The sequence below is a fragment of the Gambusia affinis genome, linkage group LG19 (genome assembly GCF_019740435.1).
Source record: "Gambusia affinis linkage group LG19, SWU_Gaff_1.0, whole genome shotgun sequence".
Classification (NCBI taxonomy): Eukaryota; Metazoa; Chordata; class Actinopteri; order Cyprinodontiformes; family Poeciliidae; genus Gambusia; species Gambusia affinis.
Genome location: NC_057886.1, coordinates 5,516,957 through 5,541,217, shown reverse-complemented (window position 1 = coordinate 5,541,217; position 24,261 = coordinate 5,516,957). Strand labels below are relative to the sequence as shown.

General features: G+C 40.0%; 1 protein-coding gene across 7 annotated transcripts in view; it reads left to right on the top strand.

Moving 5' to 3' along the window:
* The window catches only part of LOC122822132 (RNA binding protein fox-1 homolog 2-like), a 68,130-nt gene that overhangs the window by 30,820 nt on the left and 13,049 nt on the right, over positions 1-24,261 (top strand). For all 7 annotated transcript variants that reach the window (XM_044100564.1, XM_044100563.1, XM_044100562.1 and 4 more), the window contains 4 exons: positions 6,053-6,253; positions 10,142-10,315; positions 10,712-10,765; positions 11,694-11,786. In XM_044100564.1, coding sequence (XP_043956499.1) covers positions 6,053-6,253; positions 10,142-10,315; positions 10,712-10,765; positions 11,694-11,786 — 522 coding nt within the window. The remainder of the gene's footprint in view (positions 1-6,052; positions 6,254-10,141; positions 10,316-10,711; positions 10,766-11,693; positions 11,787-24,261) is intronic.

Genomic DNA, 24,261 nt, shown 5'->3' with positions numbered 1-24,261 from the left:
TTTATTTATTTTATGTGTAAAGCAGTTTTTAAAAAGTCATGTGTTTTCCTTCCTTTTGACAAATATTCACTACATTATGTTGGTCTGTCCCACTAAGGCTTGTGGTTCAATTACGACAAATTTCAGAGGGTATCAAAGGTTTTTCCAAATACTCACAGACGCATCCGATTAATAAATTTGGTTCGTTTTGAATGGAACAACTGGTGTGGCGAAAGGCCCACACGTACACGACCATATAAGGAAATAGGCTGTGGCCTGTCCTTTGATGGACATGGCAGTGCAGACAGAGCTGTAAGCTGTAATGGTGTCTGCTGGTGGTTTACAGGAGAAATTACCGCCTGGGTTTCATCGAGCAAAGGGAGTCGAGGTGGTTGGGTCGGGGGGGAACCTTGGGAGGTTTTGTTAGGAAGATGGGAGATGAAGGTAAACACCACTTACTGGAACCGCAGAGAAAGAAACGAGACGGTTCGCAGGACCCGAACCTATAAGTGGAGCGCCTTTCTCTCTGCAGACGGCAGTCGGTTCCACTAGTCTAATTATCATGTATTACTGTGATTGATGAGCTTCAGCAGCTTCACTACGTGGCTGTCAGTTCTGTCTGCGCTTTAGGAGGCTGGCGTTGGAGGCTGGAGAAGGCTCCTCCTCCCCCCACATCGCCTCGCTCTGTGTGTGCGGAAACCCATATGGTGTCACAGGTAGCTGAGCTGCTGCGCGTTTGTGTGTGTGCATGAGCGGAGCGCTTTAACGACTGTGCTTTCCCCCTCCATTTTATTTATTTATTTTAACTTTTTGTTACGGCCGTGTCGTGTTGCCAGAAAATAACCTCTCGCCTGATAACGTGATCTTCTCTGTCACGTCGGCTCAGCTTGGTTTGGTTGCCGTCTGTTTAAATCACATCTCGGTGTCAGAATTCACAGCGGAAAGATTTTTTTTTTTAATGTTGTTGTTGATGTTTTCAGGCCAGCTATAACTCCAAAAAGGAATTCCTCATCATTTCCTACATGGCCCCACTCTCAGGCCTCACTTTTATTATTCCCATTATACTTTTCTTTTCCCTTTTTCCATTTTCTCCCTCTCTCTGTTAGACCATATGATCGTGCCATGTGGAAGCGAGCAGCTCCTTCGTCAGCAACTCTTGTGCTGATTTCACAAGAGTGATGTCTCATTATTATTATTGATATTATTATTACACCATCAGGCTATTTAGACACCTATTTGTGAACAATAAAGTTTCCATATTTTGTATTTTGGGTGTAGAGACATTAAGATATTTCAGCATTAACAGAAATGTTTGGATCAGCAATACAGTGCCTACAGAGATTTCTGGTGTTATATTTTCTCTGGAATTTATATAATTAAACCAACACAAAGTTTTGTATAACTATAATTATGAAGTGAAAACAAGAATATGCTTTTTTTTAATGCATTTGTATTTAGCTGTCTTTACTTTGGTTCTTAAATAAATAGGTAAATATGAACTTGTAATTTAAATTTTTTTGCCATCTTTTGTGCAATTATTATAGCAATAATAATAAAAGTGATAAGAATTATTTTTATTACTACTTTCTTTTGGGTAGTAGCTGTGGCGGCATCATAGTCACACAAACACAAACGCAGCTCAACATTCCCATTTGCATCTTTACTACACCAGTCACATGAAAAATTGTGATTAGTATCACTAGCCTGCACATACTCTCACTGAACAAACATCGTAGAAAAGCGTTTTAAAACCCCCCCCAACAAATCCTGACGAAACCGACCACTTAAAAAGAAAAAAAAAAAGTCGCTCATTGGAATTTATTGAGACGGCGATAAATCAAAGTTCTCATCACAATACGGAATTTATCACGATACATGACAAATGTCCCTCCCTGTCGCCTATTTGGTAAAAAGGTATGTAATTGAATCTCCAGCTAACTCTGGAGGAGCTGCTGAGATCCGCACCTCCGGTGGGAGAATCGGTGGGAGAGTGGCATGCCGTCGTAGCTACAGGTACGACGGCATGCCACTGTTTCAAGCACTCTAAAATATTCAGTCGAACAATTTCTACGTCTAAAGTCTTTTAAAGACGATTCTAGAGAAGGATTCGTAGGGAACGGAGTGTTCCTGCCCGGCGCACTACAATCAGTCTGATTTCTGTTGGCCCAAAGCAACACAGTCGGCTGTTTGGAAAGTCACGGCATGGAAACTAAAGGAGCACAGCTCGTTACTGCAATAAAGATGGAACTGTTTCCTAGCTCAGCTTTTTAGGCGGCTAATATCAGCTCATTGAGACTTAATCTGTTCCTCCATAAAGAGCAAAACACCAAGAAGCAATCTCATCTCCAGCTCCACAACTCTCATGTCTTGGTTTAGTCCTCTAGCATTGTATTTGCTTTAAAATAAATCTTCCAAAACTCTTGAAAGAAGTATCACTTTCTTTTAACAGATTTTCTACGCTTGTCTTAAACAAAATAGTAGGAATTAACGTCGTTTGCAACATTATTGTAGCCAGTGGTGGGCACTGTTAACTTAGTTAAAGCACTAATTATAAACTTTAATTACACTAAAGTGCTACACCAACTGAGCTAATGCTAGAGCGCTAACTTCAAATCAAATTATATCTGCCCTTGAAAGACTATAACCAATTTAATTTTTAAATAACTCACATGTTCTCAAATGACCCTACATATTGTGTTTATGTTTACATGTTGTTCTCTACTGTTTTTTTTTTTTGGTTTTTTTTTTTTGGTATAAAATTGTTGGTGAAAAAAGAGAGAAAATGGGACCGAATTCTCCCACTTCAAAATAAGAGCATGAATATAAACGCCCATCTACTTGAAGAATTCTTAGCGGTCGATAACCAAAACTTATCCGTAAAAATTTATTCAGGAACAAATTCATATAGGGAAATCGAAGTGCGCCAATTGTTTTAACAAGTTATCAAAATCACAATACGGAAATTTAGCTCGGCATTAGCAGAAGAGCGCCCACCACTGACCGTAACTGCAATATTAGCAGCGCAAATATAATAATCGCTACGTGTTATTTGCTTTAAGTAATGACACGTAGTTTAGTCAACTCAGCAAAACTGTAGCATTTTTACTCAAGGGTAAAATCTTACGTAAACATTAGAACTATTAGTTATGCAATCCTCAGATTTGGCCATTATGTGAGAGTGGAACGAAGACTTGAGACCCTCCAAATGGACAGCCGGAGCTCCAACAAAAATGATTTGTATCAAAATATAGTCATGTCACAATGACCCAGTCAAAGTGTGGTTCTGAATCAGATTTTGCAAGAGTTTAAAAAATGAGGCATTCTCCATCCCGTTTGACTTAATTTTTACTATTTTACTTTTCAATCGTGGGATAAAATCGCAACAATATATGTTTAAGGGAAGAAAAGGTGGGTAAAAAAGTTCAAGGGGTGTAAATACTTCTTTAAGGCGGTGTAGAAAATGAACCCCACGCTACTAAGTCAGCCTCAGGATACAAGTAGATAACCAGCGTCTAGATTGCAGCATCGCAGTCAATAAAGACCTCTCTCCCTGCACTCAGCCTCCTCTTTTTTCTGTTTTTTTTTTTCCCACCACTCAATATTTCATTCATCCTGTCTTCCTTCCTTCTGCCCGGCACTTTGTGTGCCGTATGAAATGAAGCCCCGAGCTAGGCTGTGCCTGTAAGACGCTCCCTTTTGGGTCGCTTCGTACAGGCCACCGCACGCTCACGAGCTCGCATGCCTTAACAAGTGCACTCATCCAGGGAATTACAGAAGCCTGGTCTTCTGACTAGTCTGAGTCGCGCTCAGCGAATTACTTTTGTATTTATCTCTTTGAACAGATTTATTGTTTTCGTTTCCATCAGTTGGTGACAATAAGCACGTACACTAAGAAGGAGGTTTTCCCCCAGCGCTCCCTATCTCTCGCTCGTCCGGATTGTGCGACATCCCCTATCTGTCGCGCTCAGGCCCCAGAAGCCGCCTGTTCTGCAGATGGGCCTTTTAGCCTCGGCTGCCTGCTTACTGCCAGAGCGCCCATCACTGCAGCAGAGCGGCGAGCTGTCAGGCTATAGGATTAGAGGGAGAGCCCAGTCGCGTTGCGGCATCTTAGTTACTCCCGCTAATTAAAAAGGCTGTCTGGAGACGGAGTGTCTCCGGGCGTCAGCCAGCCCAGATACAACTCGTGGCAGAGGGCCACTCGCTGGTTCACATGACATTACCATGGGATCATCGGGAATGGACCAGAATTTGATTCCTTATAAATACTATTATGATTAGTTAGCAAAATTCTATTTATAATGCACTGTGTGATATAAACACAGTAGGCATATGCACAGTCTCTGAACATCCATAAAAAGTCTTAAATTCATGTATCTAAAACTATAGCCCTGAATGTCTTGAATTCATGACAGAAAATAAGTTGCCCTTAAATGCAATGTCAGGACACTCTTGTAAAAGAGATCGTTGATCTAAAGGACTTTTATCCTGCTTGACCGTCTCGCAATCTTAGCGCAACGCATAGGAGGAGCGTGGGGAAACGAGGGGTTGTTCGTCAGACTGTCAGTACCCGAAACTACACACACACACACAAAAAAAAACAAATCTTAGGGGTTGCTGTAGTGGCACAGGGGTAAAGCATAACCCATGTATGGAGGACTTGGTCCTTGACTTGGCTGTCACAGGTTTGACATGGACTGTTGACCTTCCTCATGTCTTCCCCCTCTGGTTACCCGAAGGACCTTTAAAAAAAAAAATCTAAACCTCGCAAAAACGCACGCCGGGTAATTGTGATTCCGCCAGACTGCAAACAGAGTAAAAAACTTGTGGGGTTCAAATAAGGAGGGCTAAATAAACTGAAGAAAAAGAAATGTGTTAATCACAGGTCTGACATTTTAGTTGTGATTATTTAATCTCATATAATCTATGTAATTTTTCTCACGGGACTTTAATGTTACACAAAAGTTTGAGTCGCGCTCAGACATCTTTTCTGCATTCTCTGACTCACAGCAATTGTTGCTACCTGTAACCAGCTGCTAACATGTTCTTGCTGGCTAGCAAGCTAGGCTAGCTAGCTTGCTAGCTAGATATTTTACATCTACAGAGGGTAAGTGCAAATCGATCGCCAGTTGGCCGGACAATGTTATCGTTTTCTGTTGGCTCTCCAACTCGTACATTTCATTTATTTGCAATTTTATTTTTGCACATTTCGGTCATGATGCAAGTCTTAAACTCCATCCATAATTCATAATCACAATTCATGTCTGACTACTGTGAAGGCTGTTGGCTCCTAAAGTTGCTCTTTATTGGTATGATTGTGTAACACACAGTTGACTCTTAACTATTAAGAAAAAAAAAAAAAAGGGTTTTTTTTTCTGGTTAAAATGCTTTTTTCCCTCTTCTTTTTGTTCTCTATTAACATTTCTTTCTATTTCTTTACTGTAAAGCTCTTTCTCATGCAGCTCAGTCCGAGATGCCCTTGGGTGTGAAAAATGATTTCGTCTAGCAGCGGTGCAGAGTCACCACACGCTGGTAAATTGGTTTGGCTGTAATCTGCAGCTCATCCAGCTGCAGATTCAGAGGCAGTTCTGCTGACAGGATACACGTATATTTAGCCCGCGGTGTTATTTTCTACTTTAAAAGTCAAGCGGGAAAACGCAGAAACAAGAGCATATCAGCGGCTTTGAACATGTCACAGTTAACGCGTTGCTGTATTTTATTATGTATATATAATTTACTTTTTATCCCCCTCCTCACCTCCATCCACCCTGAAGACATCTTTGTATTTCAGACTGTATCAAATTTTGTGACTCTTAATAATAGATGGGTTTGCTGTAAATATTTCATGGTTGGCTGACTGAAAACACATGCCTGTCAGAGATATGGAGGTGTAGACACAGGGTGGGGGAGGGGATTATTCACATGGAATCAAGGGAAGGGACGGAGAGCGAGTGTGAAATTTGATGCCAAGAGTTTTACCCCTCCTCGTTTTGCCTACACTCTGTAAACGGAGAATAATTGTTAATTTCTCTCAATCTCCCCTCTTACCCCCTCACCCTCTTCCCTGATCCTACAGGGCTCCCAGGACTCAACCGGAGGGCAGGAGGGTTTAGTAGCCCCGCCCTTTACGACCTTCCCCCCACCACCCCCTCCTCAAAACGGCCTACCGGGGACGGAGTTTGATCCGGGGGCCATGTTTGCCGCCGCGGGCCAAAGTGCAGTGGAGGTCGGAGCGGGTGCTAACGGAGCCACGACTACAGCCAACAGCAACAACAACGTAAGAACTCCTCCGTTGATAATATGTGAGATTGGACAGCAAATGTTTTCATAATCCCCTTACAAGTACAACCCCCAAAACTAATATCACCTTGAAAGAGTTGAACACCTTTAGCCACTCATTTGAGACACTGAAACTCGTATATTATATAGATTAGGGCGGAGACGATTAATCGGATGAATCATGATTCATCGGTTATTAAAATAATCGTCAACTAATATAGTGATCGATTAATTACTAACTGGAGTATGCTGCAAAAACATAATCAGAGCATGAATTAACCCGAAACTGTACAAATATATGTACATACACGTTTTGCATTTACGATAAATGCACTTTTGTCTCTAAATATGTTTCACACAAAACTCCTCAAGTTTCCCTGTTTTAGCTTCACTGAGTTCAAATGCACTAAAGGATAGCTATGTTTTTGCATTTTAGGCAACAAATTGTTTATTTTCTTACTTAAAAAAGGAATAGATTATTCATCTTTTAATGCATTTCTAATATTGTCTAGAAAAGACTACAGTGACTAAGTGAAACTTCTTCTGATTAATTGATTAATCGTCAGAATAATAATTTAATTGTTTGATAAAGACTTTTTCACAATGTTTGATTTTTTTAAAATTATTATTATTTTGGATGTACTTTAATATACCTTAGTGCGTTTTGTCACATTATCACCCAAAGTATTTGACTGGAAGGATATTTGATTTTTAAACTGCGGGAGTTAAATCTGTACTTTGACTGGGCCATTCTAGTGCATGAATACACTTCGATCTGTTGGCGCTCTGGCTGGATGTTTAGGCTTGTTACTCTGCTGAAACATGAACCTCCTTTCTTCCAGCGTCCCCCACAGCATGATGCCGCCACCACTGTGTTTCACCAGCGGATAAGTGGTTGTTTGTTCAGGGCTCGTCCCTTTATCCCATATCTGTGTAGGTTAAATGAATGGAAATGTCATTTTATGGCATTACAGTGGAATTACTTACAGCGGCATGCAGTGAGGGTTTTATCTTTTATTACCAAAGAAGCTAAGATCTAATAACCCTTCCCATCAGCTGGAGCCGAGTTTGGCTTTAATGATATAAATGAGCTTTTAGGAAGCGAACAGCAGATGACAGTAATATGGTGAAACAGGTTCAGGTTACATCAGCAGCGTTTCAGCATCATATCAACATGCCGACATCAGCAAATAACTCAGATGTGCTGCTTGGCAGGAGGAATCTGAACCATTTTCCTCAAGTCATTATTATTATTATTATTATTATTATTATTATTATTATTATTATTATTATTATTATTATTAGTCAAGCTGTCTACCACTTTAAATTGGAGAGATGCAGTTTGCATGACGCCAGTGTTCATTTGATATCGTTTTGTTTTTTTTAATTTGTTTATGGAGCACAGCACACTGCTTTTCAACCTGTACACACACACACACACACACACACACACACACACACATAAAGATCTAAAGCCGCTCCGGTTTGTGCTGCGTTTCAGTGTCAGAATTGTTTCCACGGTGTGAAGATTTTCAGTTTCTTGACATGTCGAACAAGATCTCCAGCGAGACGCAGAACTCTGCTGAGTTTTTGGTTTTTTATTAATTTAAATTTTTTATGTAGTGAATGGTGAGCATTCATATCTAACCTCTTTTACTCTGTTGCCCCTAAATTAAATCCAGTGCAATCAGTTGCTTCCAGCAGTCACCTACGATAGGTAATAAAATCGACCTGCGTGCAGTTTCCCTTTGGGATCAATAAAGTAGTTTTGAACATAAATTTGAATTCATCAGAGGTTTTGTTAGAGAACGTTACAGAGACCAGAGGTGCACCGATAAATCGGCCGATCTATTAGCCACAACTTAAAGTTGAAAAACACAAGTGTTAAACAGAAAGGCATGGTTGTGACATTTTCCTTTATTTCTTATTTTAAAAAATACAAATTTATTTTTAAAGAATGTAAGAAAAAAAAAAAGTTTTTCTAGTTTTTCCCCTATGTTCTACAAACTAAAAGAAAAATAAGCAGATATTTCTTTTTAAGGGATGTACTGATTGATCCCATCAGCTCCAAATTTCTGGATTTTGGGAAATCTGTGATTTTACAATATTTACATGAGAAACCTACGTTTCCACCAATATTACCTCCCGCCACAAAGGTCTGAAAATCAACCACCATCTTCCTGTTGCTCTACCATGACAAACCCAAACAATAGTCATCCTGTCGTTATCAACTGATTGACTTTTTTCCTATAATTAGAGACTTTTTGTTTTTTACAAATAAAAGACAAAACAAAAATCACTCTCTAAATATTGGTGTTTGGCCAGAAGACAATCAGTGCAGCACTGTCAGAAATGTCCTCATGAAGCCCAAAGAAAAGATTACGGCACTGTCAGCTGAGTGAGGACAGCAGGTATCAGAGTTAATGGTAACTCTGGAGGAGCTGCTGGGATTCACTGTCGACACCACGGCTAATCATCTTTCCTTTTAGGCACAAGTGCCATAAAGAAAGGCCATCACTGAAAGAAAGTCCTGCTTATTTTCACCACCAGGCATGTGGAGGATGTGAGGAACATGTGGCAGAAGGTTCTTTGTTCAGGCGAGAACAAAATATTCGTGTTTCGCCCAACATGGAAAGCTATCATTGTATTAATGGTACTGGCAGATTTATATTAAAAACCCTTCCTCATTCATCTATAAAATTTAATGACAGAAAATGAGATGGGTCTTTTAATTTGTAATGGAAGAATAAAAATGGGCATTTGATTTGGGTTGGGTGGAGGGATAGGTTTTAATTTGCATCTTAATAAAAATGGCATGCTGGAATCGATTTATACTTGGTCGTCATTTTGGGACCCAGACCTTTCTGATAACTGCAGAGCGTCTTTTTGATGATGAGCTAAAAGCCCAATGTTGGAAAGCCTCCTCGCCATCACACTAATATTTAACTCATTTAGCTTCTGTGATCAGATTCAAGTCAGAAGAAACAAGTTAGTAAAATTAAAAGACTATTTAGAATATAAAATGCCTGTTAGAGGCTGACAAATACCTCAGCCTCAATCCAGCAAAAAGGAAAAAAAAGGTGTTTAAAGGGCCAGTGTTGCATAAAATTGACCTTTTTTTAGCTTTACATCATGTCATGATGTTATTCCCTCATCAAAAACACACCTGGAGTGTTGCTTTGATTCTCTTATGCATGTTTGAGAAATCCTTTTATCTCCCATGGTAACCAATCAGCTGTTCAAAACACCTGGGTGGACCTAGCTCCGCCTTCAAGGATGAAGCTCCTCCCCAAGAGCTGAACTTTCCAAGCTTCCGAGCTTCCACGACTCCGCCACTCAGCTCCTTCAGACTAGCCAGCAGCAATTAGCAAACACCTGGTGGAGCTGCGCATCAGCCGAGCTCATTATACAAACTACTTCTCAGTGAAACGCTTGTAAAAAAAACTTTTAAAGGTTAATAGAACTGCCATGTTGTGATGACTTCCTGAATGCAGTTTCAGAAAGAGCAGAATTTTTTTTTTAAAGAGACAGAGGTGTTCAATTTTAAGGTGTTAAATTAGGAAATAAAATTTCTTTTTAAGTCATTTTTGATAAACACAGCATTTTTATAACAACTGAAGGTAACATAGTTACTTGAGTGTGCTGTAAAATTACATTATGTAGCTAGAAAACGCATCATACCACCCCGTTAAGACAGAAACATCTGGAGTTTGCAGACACTGTCCATCCAGTCTGCCTGAATTTAAGCTATTTTGGAATTAATTTCCGGATGTTGTTTGTGTAAAGTTTCCTTCTGCTTCACTTTTATTCTCTGCTTTTCGTCAATTTTCCATGTTAAATCTCAATTAAAAAAAAATAAATGAATAAATGCTGTCTCGCTCCTCAGGGGAAGACGGAGGAGACGTCTCAGGGCGAGGCGGGTGCGCAGTGTTCCGCAGGAGGCACAGGAGCGGGCGGCTCAATGGGAGACTCCGCGGAGGCCAAGGGGACCCCCAAGCGCCTCCACGTGTCCAACATCCCCTTCCGCTTCCGGGACCCGGACCTCAGGCAGATGTTTGGGGTACGGACCGCTCCGGGCGGGATCAATAAATCAGTCTAGACGGGTGGCGGAGAGCTCTGGCGAAACGAACGCTTTCTGAGTGGGCAAAAGAGTCAAAGTGGGACACAGGGGAAGGCGACCATGGGGGTCCTGCTAATGCGTTCAGGGGGGAAGCTTCTAACGGTGTCAGTGTGTTAGTGTGAGTCGCAAAACCTGGGGAGGGAATTGGGACAGAGCAAGCAACAGATAAACACTAGTTTAATGCTGAAAATTGTCTTTGGTGTAATAGTGACCCCTAGTGTACATTGACTAAAAGCCTTTTTCTTCCAAACAGGCTTCAATGAGGCTTTACTGTGTAATTAGGCTCAATTATTTGTTTATATATTTACTGAACTCTGCCTTCTGGTGTTTTTGCAGCAATTTGGGAAGATTCTGGATGTAGAGATTATTTTCAATGAGAGAGGGTCGAAGGTGAGTCGTTTCTTTTTCTGGTTTGTCTTTGTTTGAGTGAGATCACTTCTGATGTGAACACGATGCCAAAACGCAGTCAGAGCTCTGATTGACAGATTTGATTTTCTCCCGAGGTTCTCACTGTGTGATTTATGAAAAAAGAAAAAAAAAAAAAAAAAAGAACAAAACACTTCAGTAGAGTTCACACTCAATGAAAAAATTAACAAAATGTGTTGCATCATCTGCCTGCCTTTCTTTAAAACAGAAAGGCGACGATAAACTCTCCTGCTCCAAGAATAATAAGATGCATCGAGCAATAGTTTCTTTGCCTGACCTTTGAACTCCGGTTAGAAAGTCACTCTGTGTACACGTGCAAAGATGAAATTTAGCTGCTTCTTTCTGTTTGATTGTGCTTTCTGGAGCATCTACATCTATATCTCCAAACTAACGATATTGTCAACAGATGTTATGTTTTTCAGTGATCCATTTCAGAGAGGAAAATATTCTTAAGTCATGCCATACACAATCATGAGGAAAACTGCTGAGTTGGCAGATTTAAGAAGGCATTGCTAACATTGAAGGAAAGTTTGGTGGAAGGAAAAAGTGTACAAGTAAAAGTTGCAGAAGCAGCAGATTCTCACCGTTTGATTTTTAAAAAAACCACAAAAAAAAACCAACACGTCAGCAGTATTCACACTCAGAAAAATGAATAAAGTGTGTTGCATCATCGGCCTGCTTTCATTTCATCTTTGACAATTTCGGCTCATATTACAAAACGTTTGGACACTTTAAACCTTAAGACCGCAACACTTCAGCTGTAAAAAAAACAAAAAAAAACGGCAATAATATGAGTTTTTTTATTGCTGAAATACAGACTCAGTCCGTTCTGCCGTCGCCCTTCCTCTCCCCTCCTCCTCCTCCTCTTCTCTAACCTCGCTGTGTGCCGCAGGGTTTCGGCTTTGTGACATTTGAAAACAGCGCCGACGCGGAGAAAGCCAGAGAAAAGCTCCATGGCACGCTGGTGGAGGGCCGTAAAATTGAGGTAATTTCCCCTCTTTCTTTCTTTCTCTCTCTGTCTCTCTCTCTCTCTCTCTCTCTCTCCTCTTCTCTCTTCTCTCCTCCATCAGTTCTGCCTATCTGTCTCCATCCCATCATCCCTTATGTGATATGCTCTGATGCAGCCCACTGGTATCCTACTTCCCCCAGTCCTCTGCAATCTGTTTCCTGTTTGTTTAAAATCCAAAGAGACCTCCCCTTCTTTTGTTTTTTTTTTTGTTTGTTTTGCAATGTTTTGGGGGGTTTTGTTGTTTTTTTTTGGGGGGGGGGGTTTCTTTAAATGTGCTGGGATTAATTTTTTTTGTTTTGTTTTTGGGAGGGGGTGCAAGAACGTGAGCAAAAGCATGCCTTGTTTTCACGTCAACCTGTCGGCCTCCTTGGCTTCGTTTCCCCGACGACGCTCCCCTCGTTAGCCACGCCGATGTTTCGATTTTCCACACAGCAGCTGGAATGATGTTTGTGTAGCTGCCACCGGAGGGCATGAGAGAGGAGCCCGGTGAAAGTGAAAGTATGATGCATGGCAGATTGCAGTCGGATGCTCTTTTGTTTCTCCTCTGTGGCATTGGGTTCACCCCTCTCTCTCTCTCTCTCTCTCTTTCTTTCTGGTAGTAATGGGTAATTGCAGCAGCAGCATGCTGGCGTTCGCATGCTCACTGTTACGGAACGCTGGATTCTTTTCCAATGGATATAATGTGTGTGTTGTTGTTTTTTAATTTGGGGTTTTGTTTGGATACAATTACACGTTTTCTGTTTTACTGAAGCATGTGCTGAGTGTTTGAATGCAGATTTTGGTTTTCTAATCAGGGAATTTCTTCCAGCCCGTCTTACTTGATCCACCACTTTCAGCTGGGATTTCTGCATGGGCTTACAACGGGGATTTCTCTCCCCCCCCCCCACACACACACACACACTTCCTGCATGATGGATGAGGCTGGATGCTTTTTTTATTTAAATTTTTTTTTAAACTTCTGCTGCAGTACAGTTGAGAAAGAGAGGCAGCCCACCTGCATCCTGCGGTGCAACATGATTCCCTTCCCCCTCCCTCCCTTTATCCTGCCCCCCCCCCCCCACCCTCTCCACCTTCAGCCAATCAGCAAGCAGAGCGGATGCCACCGGAGCCAGTTCATCCTGCATCAGTCTCACCCATGTTCAGAGTGTCTTTGTTTGACTCGTGGGGTTCTGCATGAAATCTGCAAAAAATAAAAGAAAAGAGTGTGTGCGTGCTTGTGTTTCAGTCGTCTCGTCGCATGCGTCCCCGTGGTGATGGTCTGTAGCGTTGCCGGGCGATCGGCAGCATGAGAGAGAGGAGAAACTGTGGACCTTTTCTGTTTTCCCGCTGCCTCTCGCTTGGATTCGGTCACGATTTCAGAGTTTTATTGAAGCGCGTTTTGGACGGAACAAGTGGGATATTTGTCTTGCAGTTCAGAAGCTCTGAAACGCAGGCCTCAAGTTACGGTGTCTTGCAATAGGACTCGGACCTATTCACTGTGTTTTATTCAGATTTTATGTGAAAGGTCAAGGCAAAGTATTGCGTGACCTCAGCAACTTTAAGTCAGTCCAAAGAACCCTTTGATGTTACGACATAAACTTCGTTTTGAGTGGTAAAATAATATTCCTTGATAAAAAACAAAACGGCTGTAAAATACGGCAAAAAATTAAGACTGCACCCATTGTAGTTTTCAGATTTTATGCCGATACCAGTTTTCTTTTTCTTCATACTTTTTCGTCTGAAAAGTTGCTTAATAGGGAACAGTAGTTGATTTTCAAACGGTTGCGGAGGTTAATGAGGTTAGTGGTTAAGATGGATTTCCTGTGTAAATATCGGTCCAAAACTTGGGGATTCAGGCCTGATTGGTCGGCCCATCAATCGGTTCACACCTTAAAAAAAAAAAGATCTTTCTCATTTGGTTTTAGAATAAAGAAAATGTTATTACATTCAAAAAAAAAAAAGTTTTATAATTACAAAAATATGGGTTTTTTTTATAAAAGATTTCTATATTTCATTTTCTATATTTTTCCATGTAATAGTTTTCAGTATCATTTAAACTATTTAGAGCTGAGATGACATCCAGTGCCTTTTAATAGTCACCCGTTCACTTAAACCAGGTGTTTTCAAATTTGTAGATGCAAGAAGAAAAAAAAAAGTTTGCAAAGCTAAATCAGTATGAATCCTTTTGCAAGACACTGTATGGTGATATCTACATGTGGCCTTTTGCCATTTCTGTGTCTTAACTGTCCACTGGCATGCGGTTAGCTGAAGAGGCCTTGCTGTGCATGGTTCACGTTTTAACATGGCTAGCTGTGCGCTAATGGAGCCCGTAGTGTCGACGCAGATGCTTTCCTTGCATGTTTGTTTTGTTCTGGCGGATTAGCTTTAGTAATGAGGTGTCACTATAAGTTTCTTTGTTTAGTCAGCATGACCGCGGTTGCCTCCAGACGGCCTCAGACCCTTTCACAGAGGCCGAACAAACCTGGTGACTGAGAAAGGAATGCTGCACTCGATCACTCGGTGCATGTCGGTGGAGTTTTTTCCCCCCGAAGCTCTTTTGTCGCGGCTTCCCATTTTGTGCATGTGACGAAAACGAGAGAAGAAATGGATTTGCTGTGTTCAAAGTTATAACGTACTTTTCTTTGTCTGGGGTAAAACTCTGCGCTTTGAAGAAGTCAGTTTCCTGTATGCTTCCAATGTGTCCATGTAAGTGGCCCAACTACAGTTCACTACCTGCTTTTCTGCCATCCCATCACGTCATAGTCATCATAAATTACATACATATATATATAAATATACACATACACACACAAAGCATGGTTCAGTGTCTCATAGGATGCACACGCGGTTCATTCCTCTCATCCCATCCATGGCTGTTTCTGTTATCATGTGTATGCCTAAGGATACGCCATTGATAGTCACATTGCTTTTCTTTTCTTGTCCAAGATAATTGTTAATATATAATTTCTTCAGATTTTCCTCATTTGACCCCTACTTCACTCTTACGTGGCCTGAAAGCATCGTCTCTAGGTACGGGCTTTACTGAAACCATTTGTGTTACAGCAGAGAAAATAACCTTGGCGAGATGATCAATTCAGCTAATGGCAGACAAATACATTTCAGAGTTTCTCTGACATCTTGAACAATTTGGAGTGGGAACGTATTAAATGGAAGAAAACGCAAATTGGACTCAGACGTGGATCTACAGTCTTGTAGTTTGATAATCTGATCAGCAGTGGAGCGATCACACAGCCCTGAGGGACCCCAGTGTTCAGTGTTATTATTATTATTATTATTATTGTTATTATTATTATTTTCCCAGGTGGGCTAGCTGTAGAGAATCCAGCTGGGTCAATTAAATGATTCGTTTTTCCTCAAGGAAACCTAGATATTTTACTAAACGGTGTTGCGTTAGTATTTCATGTCTGCATTTTGGCCGCACCAATAAATCGGCTCTGATTGCCTTAATTTTGGGAGTTCTGCAAAGATCTGAAAACCAGCCACCAAGTCACATCTATACGCGCATTGTTAGCAGTAGTCAACCCACGGATGCCAACTTATCAATTTCGTTGTTATATTTAGCAACGTTTCAGATTTTAAAAAAAAAATAATTGAATTTAAAAAAAACTCTTTTTAACCTCTTAACTGGCTGCACCAAAATCACCAAAGACAGCTGAAAAGGTATACCCAAATTAAATCAGCTGCTGCTCTTGAACAATTTAGACTACATGCAAGTGTCTTTATGAAGAAGACAAGCAAAGTTTTGTATGTATCCACTCAAAAATGCTTTAACTGTAAGTAGTTTATAGCTACTACGTTTGTAGGAAATTGAAACATTTTGCTTCACCCAGATTTTTCATTTTTATTTTTTGCAAATGCACATTGCGTGTTGAATGTGTGGACTGGAAAATACAATAAATCTGTAGAAAAAAAGTCTTCTGCCTGTGGATTTCGAGACTGATCAGATTAGCACAAAGAAGAAACGTCATTTTGGACATGTTTATTTCTGAGAATGTACAGGTGTTGTCCAAGTGGTGCTATCTGGAGTCTCCATTTGGCGTCTCCAAATGGCACACTTGGACAACACTCGACATACAAACTTCAAATGAGTGCAACTCCTCTGTGCTTCAACATACAGTCATCATAACCCCCCAGCGGTATGATGACCTCCCTCCATCTCTGGATATTATTGGCTCGGGAAAAGCCATTTCATAACATTATTGGTCGACTGCGGTGTCAATCCAGAGGGGCTCTAGGCTGCCCAATAAAAGCGTCATAATGGACACCGGCAGAGTTTAAAGAGGAGAAAAAGGCGGAGAATTCAGACAACCTAGATTTGTCCCGTGGATGGGATGCCGCCAGTTAAGGGGTTAAAGATCACTGATCAGCCTGAGAACTGCAATCAGTACATTCCAGTCAGTACATATAGTAGGTATCAATCGGTTTAATGTTATTGTAGTTTAACCTTTTTTGTACCACTTATGAGACAGTAAGTAAACCAAAACAGAAGTTTGATTTCGGGAATGTTGAGGGAGAAAAAAAAACAAAACAAAAAACAGCAACTACCAGAGGAGAGAACGTCCCCGTTGACCCAGAAGGCCGGCTCCTGTTCCAAGCCGATCCGTTGTTGTCGGAGTGTTGAGGGAAGTGACGGTTTCTCCGCAGCGCAGAGTTTTAGTCGGATATCACAGCAGTAGAGGGTGGAAAGGCCGAGTTCTGTGTGTGTGTGCAGAAGTGGTGTTGCAGCTCTGCATGCAAGCTGATGGTTGTGCTGTGGGGCATCGGTGAACACCAACAGTCAGTCCTCACTGCATGGATGTTAGTTGTGGAAGTGGATGGGAGGCGATTGTGCATGCCCGACCCTGCGGACCCGGTCCAGTCCAAAGCATTCCAAACTCCTGAACGGGACGCATTCGGTTAAACTTGACCGAGTGTTTTGGTACGCTGCACCTCTTGCTTTTGTCCCATTTTGGCAGATGAGCTCCATCTGAATCCGACTAAATCAGTCTGAATTTTTGTTCCTGCATGACTTTTTATTTTTTGTCCCCCCCTCCTGGAATGATAAATGACTGAAGTGTGAACTTGTTTTTGTGTTCTTTGTACATGTGTAAAATTGTAGAAAAGTTTGATAAGAGTGCGACCTTTGTCCTCTTCAACCCTCTCTCTCTCTCTCTCTCTCTCTTTTTTTTCTCTGTTTTGACTCATTCTGTCTCTTTCACATAAACCTCTGTGATCTTCTTGCCAGTCATGTTTGTCTTTTTTTATTTTTATTTTATCTGACATTAACATGTAGCTTTTTAAATTTATTTTCTCCTCTTATCTTCGCCAAACTCTACTTCCATATTTTATTTTTAGCTTCTTTCTTTCTTTCTTTTTTTTTTAAACTGTAGCGACTGCCTTCGTGGTGACTGATAAAAGACGGTAAATTTAGCCCAATGTCCCAACACACACTTTCCCCTTTATGTCGTAACTTCGCCGCTAGACTGAGAATCATTTCCTCATCTAACTAAAACTCTTCTCGCTTAAAACCGATAGCAACAAACTAATTTTGCTGTTCTTGTTTTGTGGTGGACGATATTTGTTTTAATCAACTGCAAATTTTACAACGCCTTACAAAAGATATTCACAGCCTGCGAACCACTTAAATGCTTATTTTGGGGGGGATTTATTCGATACACCAGTAACAAGTAGTGCACAATTGTGAAGTGGAACAAAAAGCGTACATGGAATAATTATTTTTTTCCCCCCTTTTTGTAGAATATGCTCTGAGATGGTTAATATTAGGGCTGCTTATTGAATGTTTGTAAAGTTACAATGATTCAACTTGCAATCAATAACATGCTTTACTGAATAGTGTTTTAATGCTTTTTATTCATTATAAATTTACACTTACCTACAATGGATGCAAAAAAAAAAAAAAAAAAAAGAGTTGTTGCTGGAAAATAATTACATGTGTGACTTCTATTTCAAAGCAAGATTTTATTTTGTTTATGAAGTAGCATTAGGCCAAAGTGTGCTGAAACAATTAATTTAAAACACTTTTTTTTGTTTTATCTTCAAAAACAACATAAAGAGCAATAAACACATATTGCTTTAGAAATGGAACAAGCAAGTTCAAGTGTTATCAGAATCCCTAAGAGCCATTTGGAAACAGTCTGGCAGCGTGTGGAGCGAGTGTTTGTAGCTTGTTTTTAGACTTTTGCCATTCCATGGCAGCTCAGGTTGTTTGTGTAGAGTCATTGTTTTCCTTTAAGGTGAACCCCGGTGCCACGCTACAGTCTTATACCTAATCCAGGGTTCTGCAGGGTTCACCATCTCTAATTTAAGACTTTTTAAGACCACTATGAATAAAATTTAAGACCTATCTCACAACTGAAATGTACAACAACAACAAAAACATTGGAAATTTGCAGATGTCATCCATCCAACTGCCAATAAATTTACAATTACCAACAAAAAACTACAGTTTTTTACAAAAACAGCTGTTTTGTATGTTTGTTATTTTTTGTTGGTTTTTTTGTGAACGTCGTCTAGCCGACTGCTAAGTTCACACTTTCCCATGGAAAATGCAAGAAAGCTAGCTAGCTACCAGTAATAGCAGCTTGTTACTCGTAGCCTTTACCACCTCGAGACACAGAGTGTAGTGAGCGAATATGTCTGCAACTCAGGCATTTGCCTGATACAAAAGTCCCTTAAGAAAATCGGGACTTTTACATCCCGTGTCATAATCTTGTCTTGTTGTAACCACGACAAGATTTTACTTACCAACTTACCTTCTCGTTAATGACTTTTTAAGGTATTGATTTTAGCGTTCAGGGCGTTTGAAGGATGCACAGACACCACGAAATCTAACCCTGGACTGGAGTTAAAGATAAGGGTGAAAGAGTTTTAAGACGTTTGTGGAAAACATGTTTAAGACCCTGTGCCGTTTTCCTTCCACTCAACAAAAGTGCGCTACTTTTTGTTGGTTTATTTGCCACATAAATTCCATGAAAGCTGAAAGGGTGTGAATACGTTTGCATGGCACCGTAGTCTTAAAGGTGGTTTAGGCTGTTATGTACCACACGGCCCTCTCCAGTGAACTACTGGTCAGACTGGTGGTTTGAGCGTTGAGAGTTAGCACCCCCCCCCTCTTCCTTTTCTCTCCTCTCTCCTCCTCTACCTCAGTCTGCTCTAAGCTGACACTGCTGCACTCAGGTTTTCTTTTTTAAATTTTTGTTTGTTTGTTTTTATTTGAAATGTTGGCAATCAGGGGGACATCTAGGTTTCTTTTATTCCTAGGATGATTTGTTCCTTTATTTATTATATTTTTTCTGTTTCCCTGACGACTTCTGTGTGTTGTTGTCAGTCTCCACGGTAACCACTCGCTGTTTCCTCGGCAACGGTAAGTTGTGTACAAACATCTATCACTGAACTGATCCCTTGAAAAGAGGCATTTGACAGCATTCTTTCCAGTCTAGCGCAGTTAGAGCGAGCGCCATGACATCTCCACGTGTGATTTGTTTATTCTTTGATTTTCTTTAATTGTGTCTGGCCCCTTTAAGGATAAACACAACACATATCTATATCTATATATTTCTATCTACACAGACAGGTGGACATGACATGTTTTTAACTAAGTGTAATACCCTGTTCACACTACGTCATTAACACCTCACTGGGAATGACTGAATGTAATCACCTCCTTCTATGCAATGACACATTAATTCTCCATTGGACTCGATATGTGCAGCATTCATCTTCTCGTGTAACGAAACCCCATCAGAAAGGATGTGAAGCTTTGCTCCCTGTTGCTGCCCACAGTTTCTTTCAGCGAATGCAAAGCTGCAGGGCAAATAAGGCTGCTCTTATTTCCTTTGTTTTTCTTTCCTTTTTTCTTCGTTATTTTTTTATTTTTATATATTTAACCGACCTGTTTGCTTTAGGGAAAGATATTTCGAATGCTTAGCCATTTGAGATTCTAGAGTCTGCTGATAACGGGAAGGATTTCATGCAGGCGCGTGATTGATGTCCAAACATGAGGCACACCGTGTTGGCAGACGAGGCCGTGACGCCCCTGCCTGACTTTTTTTTTTTTTTTTTATAGGAGTTTATAAATGTACAACATGATCTCACCGAGAGGAAAACTTTGAATAGCTACAGTGCCTGGTGAAAGAATTCAAACCTCTTGAACTTTTTGTTTTGTTTTTTTGTTGGTTTTTTTTGCATGAGAACCGCAAACTTTATTGTGCTTTTATTAGATTTCATGTGGAGTAGTCGGAAAATTATGAGTGAAATTATGAAATAAACAATATGTGGCAAAGACGTGACGGCAAAATGTAGCCAGCAAATTGAGGCCAAAAAAAAAAAAAAGACGTGTTTTTAAGGTAACCTTTTGTGGAATATTTCATTTGTTCTGGCTGCTTTTGCGAGGCACTGTAAATTTTAATCATTTTAATTTCACTTTGTATGAGCATTTAAATTAGATTGCTCCAAATCTGGGCTGAGTTGCACCAGTTCTTCGTAAATTTGTTCATACCACTTGCCAGATTTTTTTGATTTTGTTTTTACTGGGTTGCTCCACTAAAGACTAATTTCCTTTAGCTGCCAGTTATTTCTAAGTCGTCTACTGTTTTGCCCGACAGCAGACTAAGAGGAGCTTCAGTTCCATCAACAGGCTAAAGCAGTTTTATCAAACGCAAATCTGTTTTCACAGTTAGCTTAGTTACACCAAATATTTTTTTATATTGATTGTCAAACTTAGTCAGCACTTTCAGACGAAATGTAAATGACTTTTTATTGCTTTAAATAGTATTAAGCTAAAAACTTTTACAGACAGCAAAGCGAGTTTTGTGTTCAAAATCTGTAAATAACATCCCAGGAGATATTTGTGTCCATGTTTGCCTAGTCCATAAATGTAAAAATATTTGGTTGTCTTGTTCTGAATTAATGCAACAAAATGGTGCAAAGCTTCTTGTGTTTTTGTCTATTTCATATTTGAACATTTTAAGTTAATATGGTCAAAAGCTGTTCAGACTTGTGAAAAAACTTCTTAAATAGCCCTCTGATTAAGCACCCAGGCTAGCTTTAGCATCATTAGCGGCTAATGGTTAGCCAGACGTGCTACTCTCTGTGCTTAGCAGTCATTCATAGGTTTTTCTGGCATTGTTTTTATTTTACACCAAGTACCAAACTGAATTGAAGTTCAGACTCTCAGCCCCCCTTAGCTTAACGCTGACAGCATTTGTTCTGGTGCTTCCCAACTTTACCGTTAGCCAGGTGCTATATTCTCGCATCGTTTAAAAATCATTTACATTGTATGTCATTGTTTTTTATTTTTTGCACCTGCTACTGAAAATGCTTCCACACAAATAATTTAAAGTGGTCAAAGCTTCTTTAGCACTTCTGTAGCGTGGTGTTCTTTAATATCTAGGGCTCATTGTGTTAGCTTACAACAACTTTGTTAGATTAAGTCACATCCTGACAACAACTTGATTTTACTTGGGGTTTTTTCCACAAAATGGCGTCACAACTCTTGTTTTTGGTTTTATCCAAAGTGGACTAATTTAAAGCAACTCAGATTGTTAAACATCAAAAATATTCAGAGAATGAAGAGCTGGTGCAACTGACTTCTGGTCGCTCACTCGATCAAGCTAGTTTTTTCTTTTTGTTTTTTTTCTAACCATATGCATCTCTAAACCGATATGGGGTTTACCTTTGCTGTTTTGGGTCTTTCTTATGCTGCCATTTTCTTTTCTTTTTGGTTTGGTTTTCTTGTAGTGGATTGTCTGTGTATTAGTAGTCGTAGTAGTAGTTACAGTGTACTGGTCCTAAGTTTGTGACACAAAATTTTAATGCCTGGCAAAGCGTCTCATGTTTGTTTGTTTGTTTGTTTTTTTTGCTTTCCTCCTTTTTTGGGAATGAGAATTGCTCTCTCTCTCTTTCTCGCTCTCTCTCTTTCTTTCTACCTTTGCTACCTTTACCTCTCCCTCTGTTTCTCGCTGTCTCTCTGTTCCCTCCATCCTTTGGTGCTCTGTTTCTCAACCCACCACATATGATGAGATTTTTTGCAGGAGAATGGTCACCAAATGTAATTGCTTTATTTGAATGATGCACTTTGGTATATATACGTTTTCAACAGTAATTTATTGATTATTTTATTTCCTTGTGTTGCTTGTGTAAACTTATTTTCCCTCTTTTTTTTTTCTTTTTTTTTTTCATCTTTATGTTTCCCTGTTTCTGAATACGGACTGGCTCTGTCTCTTTACCTCTCACCTGCATCCCTCACCCCTAACGTTCCCGTCTCATCTTTGTCTCATGTGTTTGACGTGGGAGTGCTCCGACTGTTTTGATTGGTCTCTATTCTGCATCCGAAGCTTGCTGATTGGCTAAGAATTATTATTATTTTTTCCCCTTTTCTTTTTGGTTGATTTAGTTTGTAACTCACTCTGGGTCATGTGATGCGCCTGTATATGGCTGTGTGTAATTTTTTTGTTTAGATGATTATTAATTTTGTCAAACAAATGTTTTTTGCACCCTCCTCTTTCTCTCCCTCTCTTTTTGTATTTCATTTAAAACTGCATTTATTCTTTTAGGTACGTAAACCCCACAAGTTTGGTTTCATATGGAAATGTGATTTGTTTTTTTTTTGTTTGTTTTGTTGTTTTTTTTTCTCCGGATTTATCGGCCAGGCTGGACTGGGAGGGCAAAAGTGGGATGAGAAAGGATGAATGTTTTGGAAATCACAAACACTTTGCCTTCCATATTGGTCTCTGTTGATTTGCATGTGTTCATGTCCCATTTCATTGATTATGCATGACCTAAATGCACTTATCACTGTGTCCACATGCAGTGCCTTGGGACAGTATTCATACGTCACTGGATTTTGCTCCAATCTCAAACTTCAATACATTTCACTGGGATTTTATGTGATGGACCAACTCAAAGGAGCGTAAGACCACGATGCGAAAACTATACGTTGCTTTCAAAGTATATTTTACCGTCTTTAGTTGTTTTGATTACACCTGATTAAACCTGTTCAGGTTTTTGAAACATTGGTGATCTGACAGAAACTTGCAGTCTGGGCACTCCAAGACCAACGGCATCAGATCCAGTGACTTAAAAAAAACTCAAGCTGAAAAATAAAAATAAAAATGAAGGACATTTCCCGCCCACAGCCATCAGTATCTACAACTCTTTGAAGAAATGTGTGCAGTTGGAGCTACAGCATCATTTAACCAATTTCAGTAAAGTATAAAGCCCAGTTTGTCAGTTTTAGCACAATCTTAAAGCGATTGTACGGAGCTAAATTGTAAATTTGTTAAAAATAAAAAGTGAAAAACAAAATTCAAGTTGTTTAAAAAAAAACAAAAAACTTTGGAAGTGGAAAAAAAAAATTTTAATTGAAAAATAAAAGTGAGTTTACTTTTCAGAGTCAAAGTTTTCTTTTAAGTTTCCGATTTTATTTTTCTTTAGTTTCAGGGGGTTTTTTTTGTTTTAAATCGACTTTTTTTTTGTTTGTTTACTTTGTTTAAAAAAATTTTTTGGCAAACTTTATCACTCCTATTTAGCTCCATACAATTGGCAGCAGTGGATTTTTTTTTTCAGGAGTTTCACCTTAAATGGACTGAATACAAATGCCCACGACACTTTCCAGATAATTTTTTTTAATTTTTTTTATTTTAATATCCATTCATCATTTTTGTTTTACTACATTTCGTTGGTCTGCCACATAAAATCCAGATAAAATACACTACAAATAGTAGTCGCAATGTCACAAAATGAGTAAAAAGTTCATGGGGTGTAAATACTTTTGCAAGGCGCCGTACACAGACCACCATTTACATCCACTAAACTGAACTGGTAGCGCCGTCTGATCACATATCGACCTAACGCTCCTCCATTTGAAGGGATTTCTTGATTCCCCTTTCCATTCTGCAACATCTGGACAGCTGTGTGAGACAGGCTAGCTAGGCTAGGCTAATTGAGTCATTCGCCCCTGACCTTGACATCTGCGATGAGGGGAAAAATGAGGCAAACCTCATTTCCATTTGAATGAAGCTCTGCAGATAAAGAACGTGACTCACCAGGCGAGGCAATGCGAACGGCAGCCGAGGCTTTAAATGGGAGTGTGTGTGCGTGTGTGTGTGTGCTCGAACGCGCTCATTCCTCGACCCCATCTCTCTGCTCCATTTGTCGCATGCTAGCACTCCCTCTGTGTGAGTTCTGCCTAAAGGTCGTTAATCTTTGGCTTCCCAAACAGTGGAACCTGCAACTTGGGCAGCGCGCTCTCAGACAGGACGGCTCATTACGGAGAGCCAGAGTCTCCCTCTCTTAAAGCTCATCAAAGGGAAGACGAGGATACATCAAGGGGACCGAAAGTGTGAGCCTTTGAAGCTCAGAAAGGAGATTATCAGCCATCTTTGATAGAAAGCCTTCTAAAAAGAAGCAGGAAGCATGCACAGAACATGCACACACCATCAATAAAAGCCCC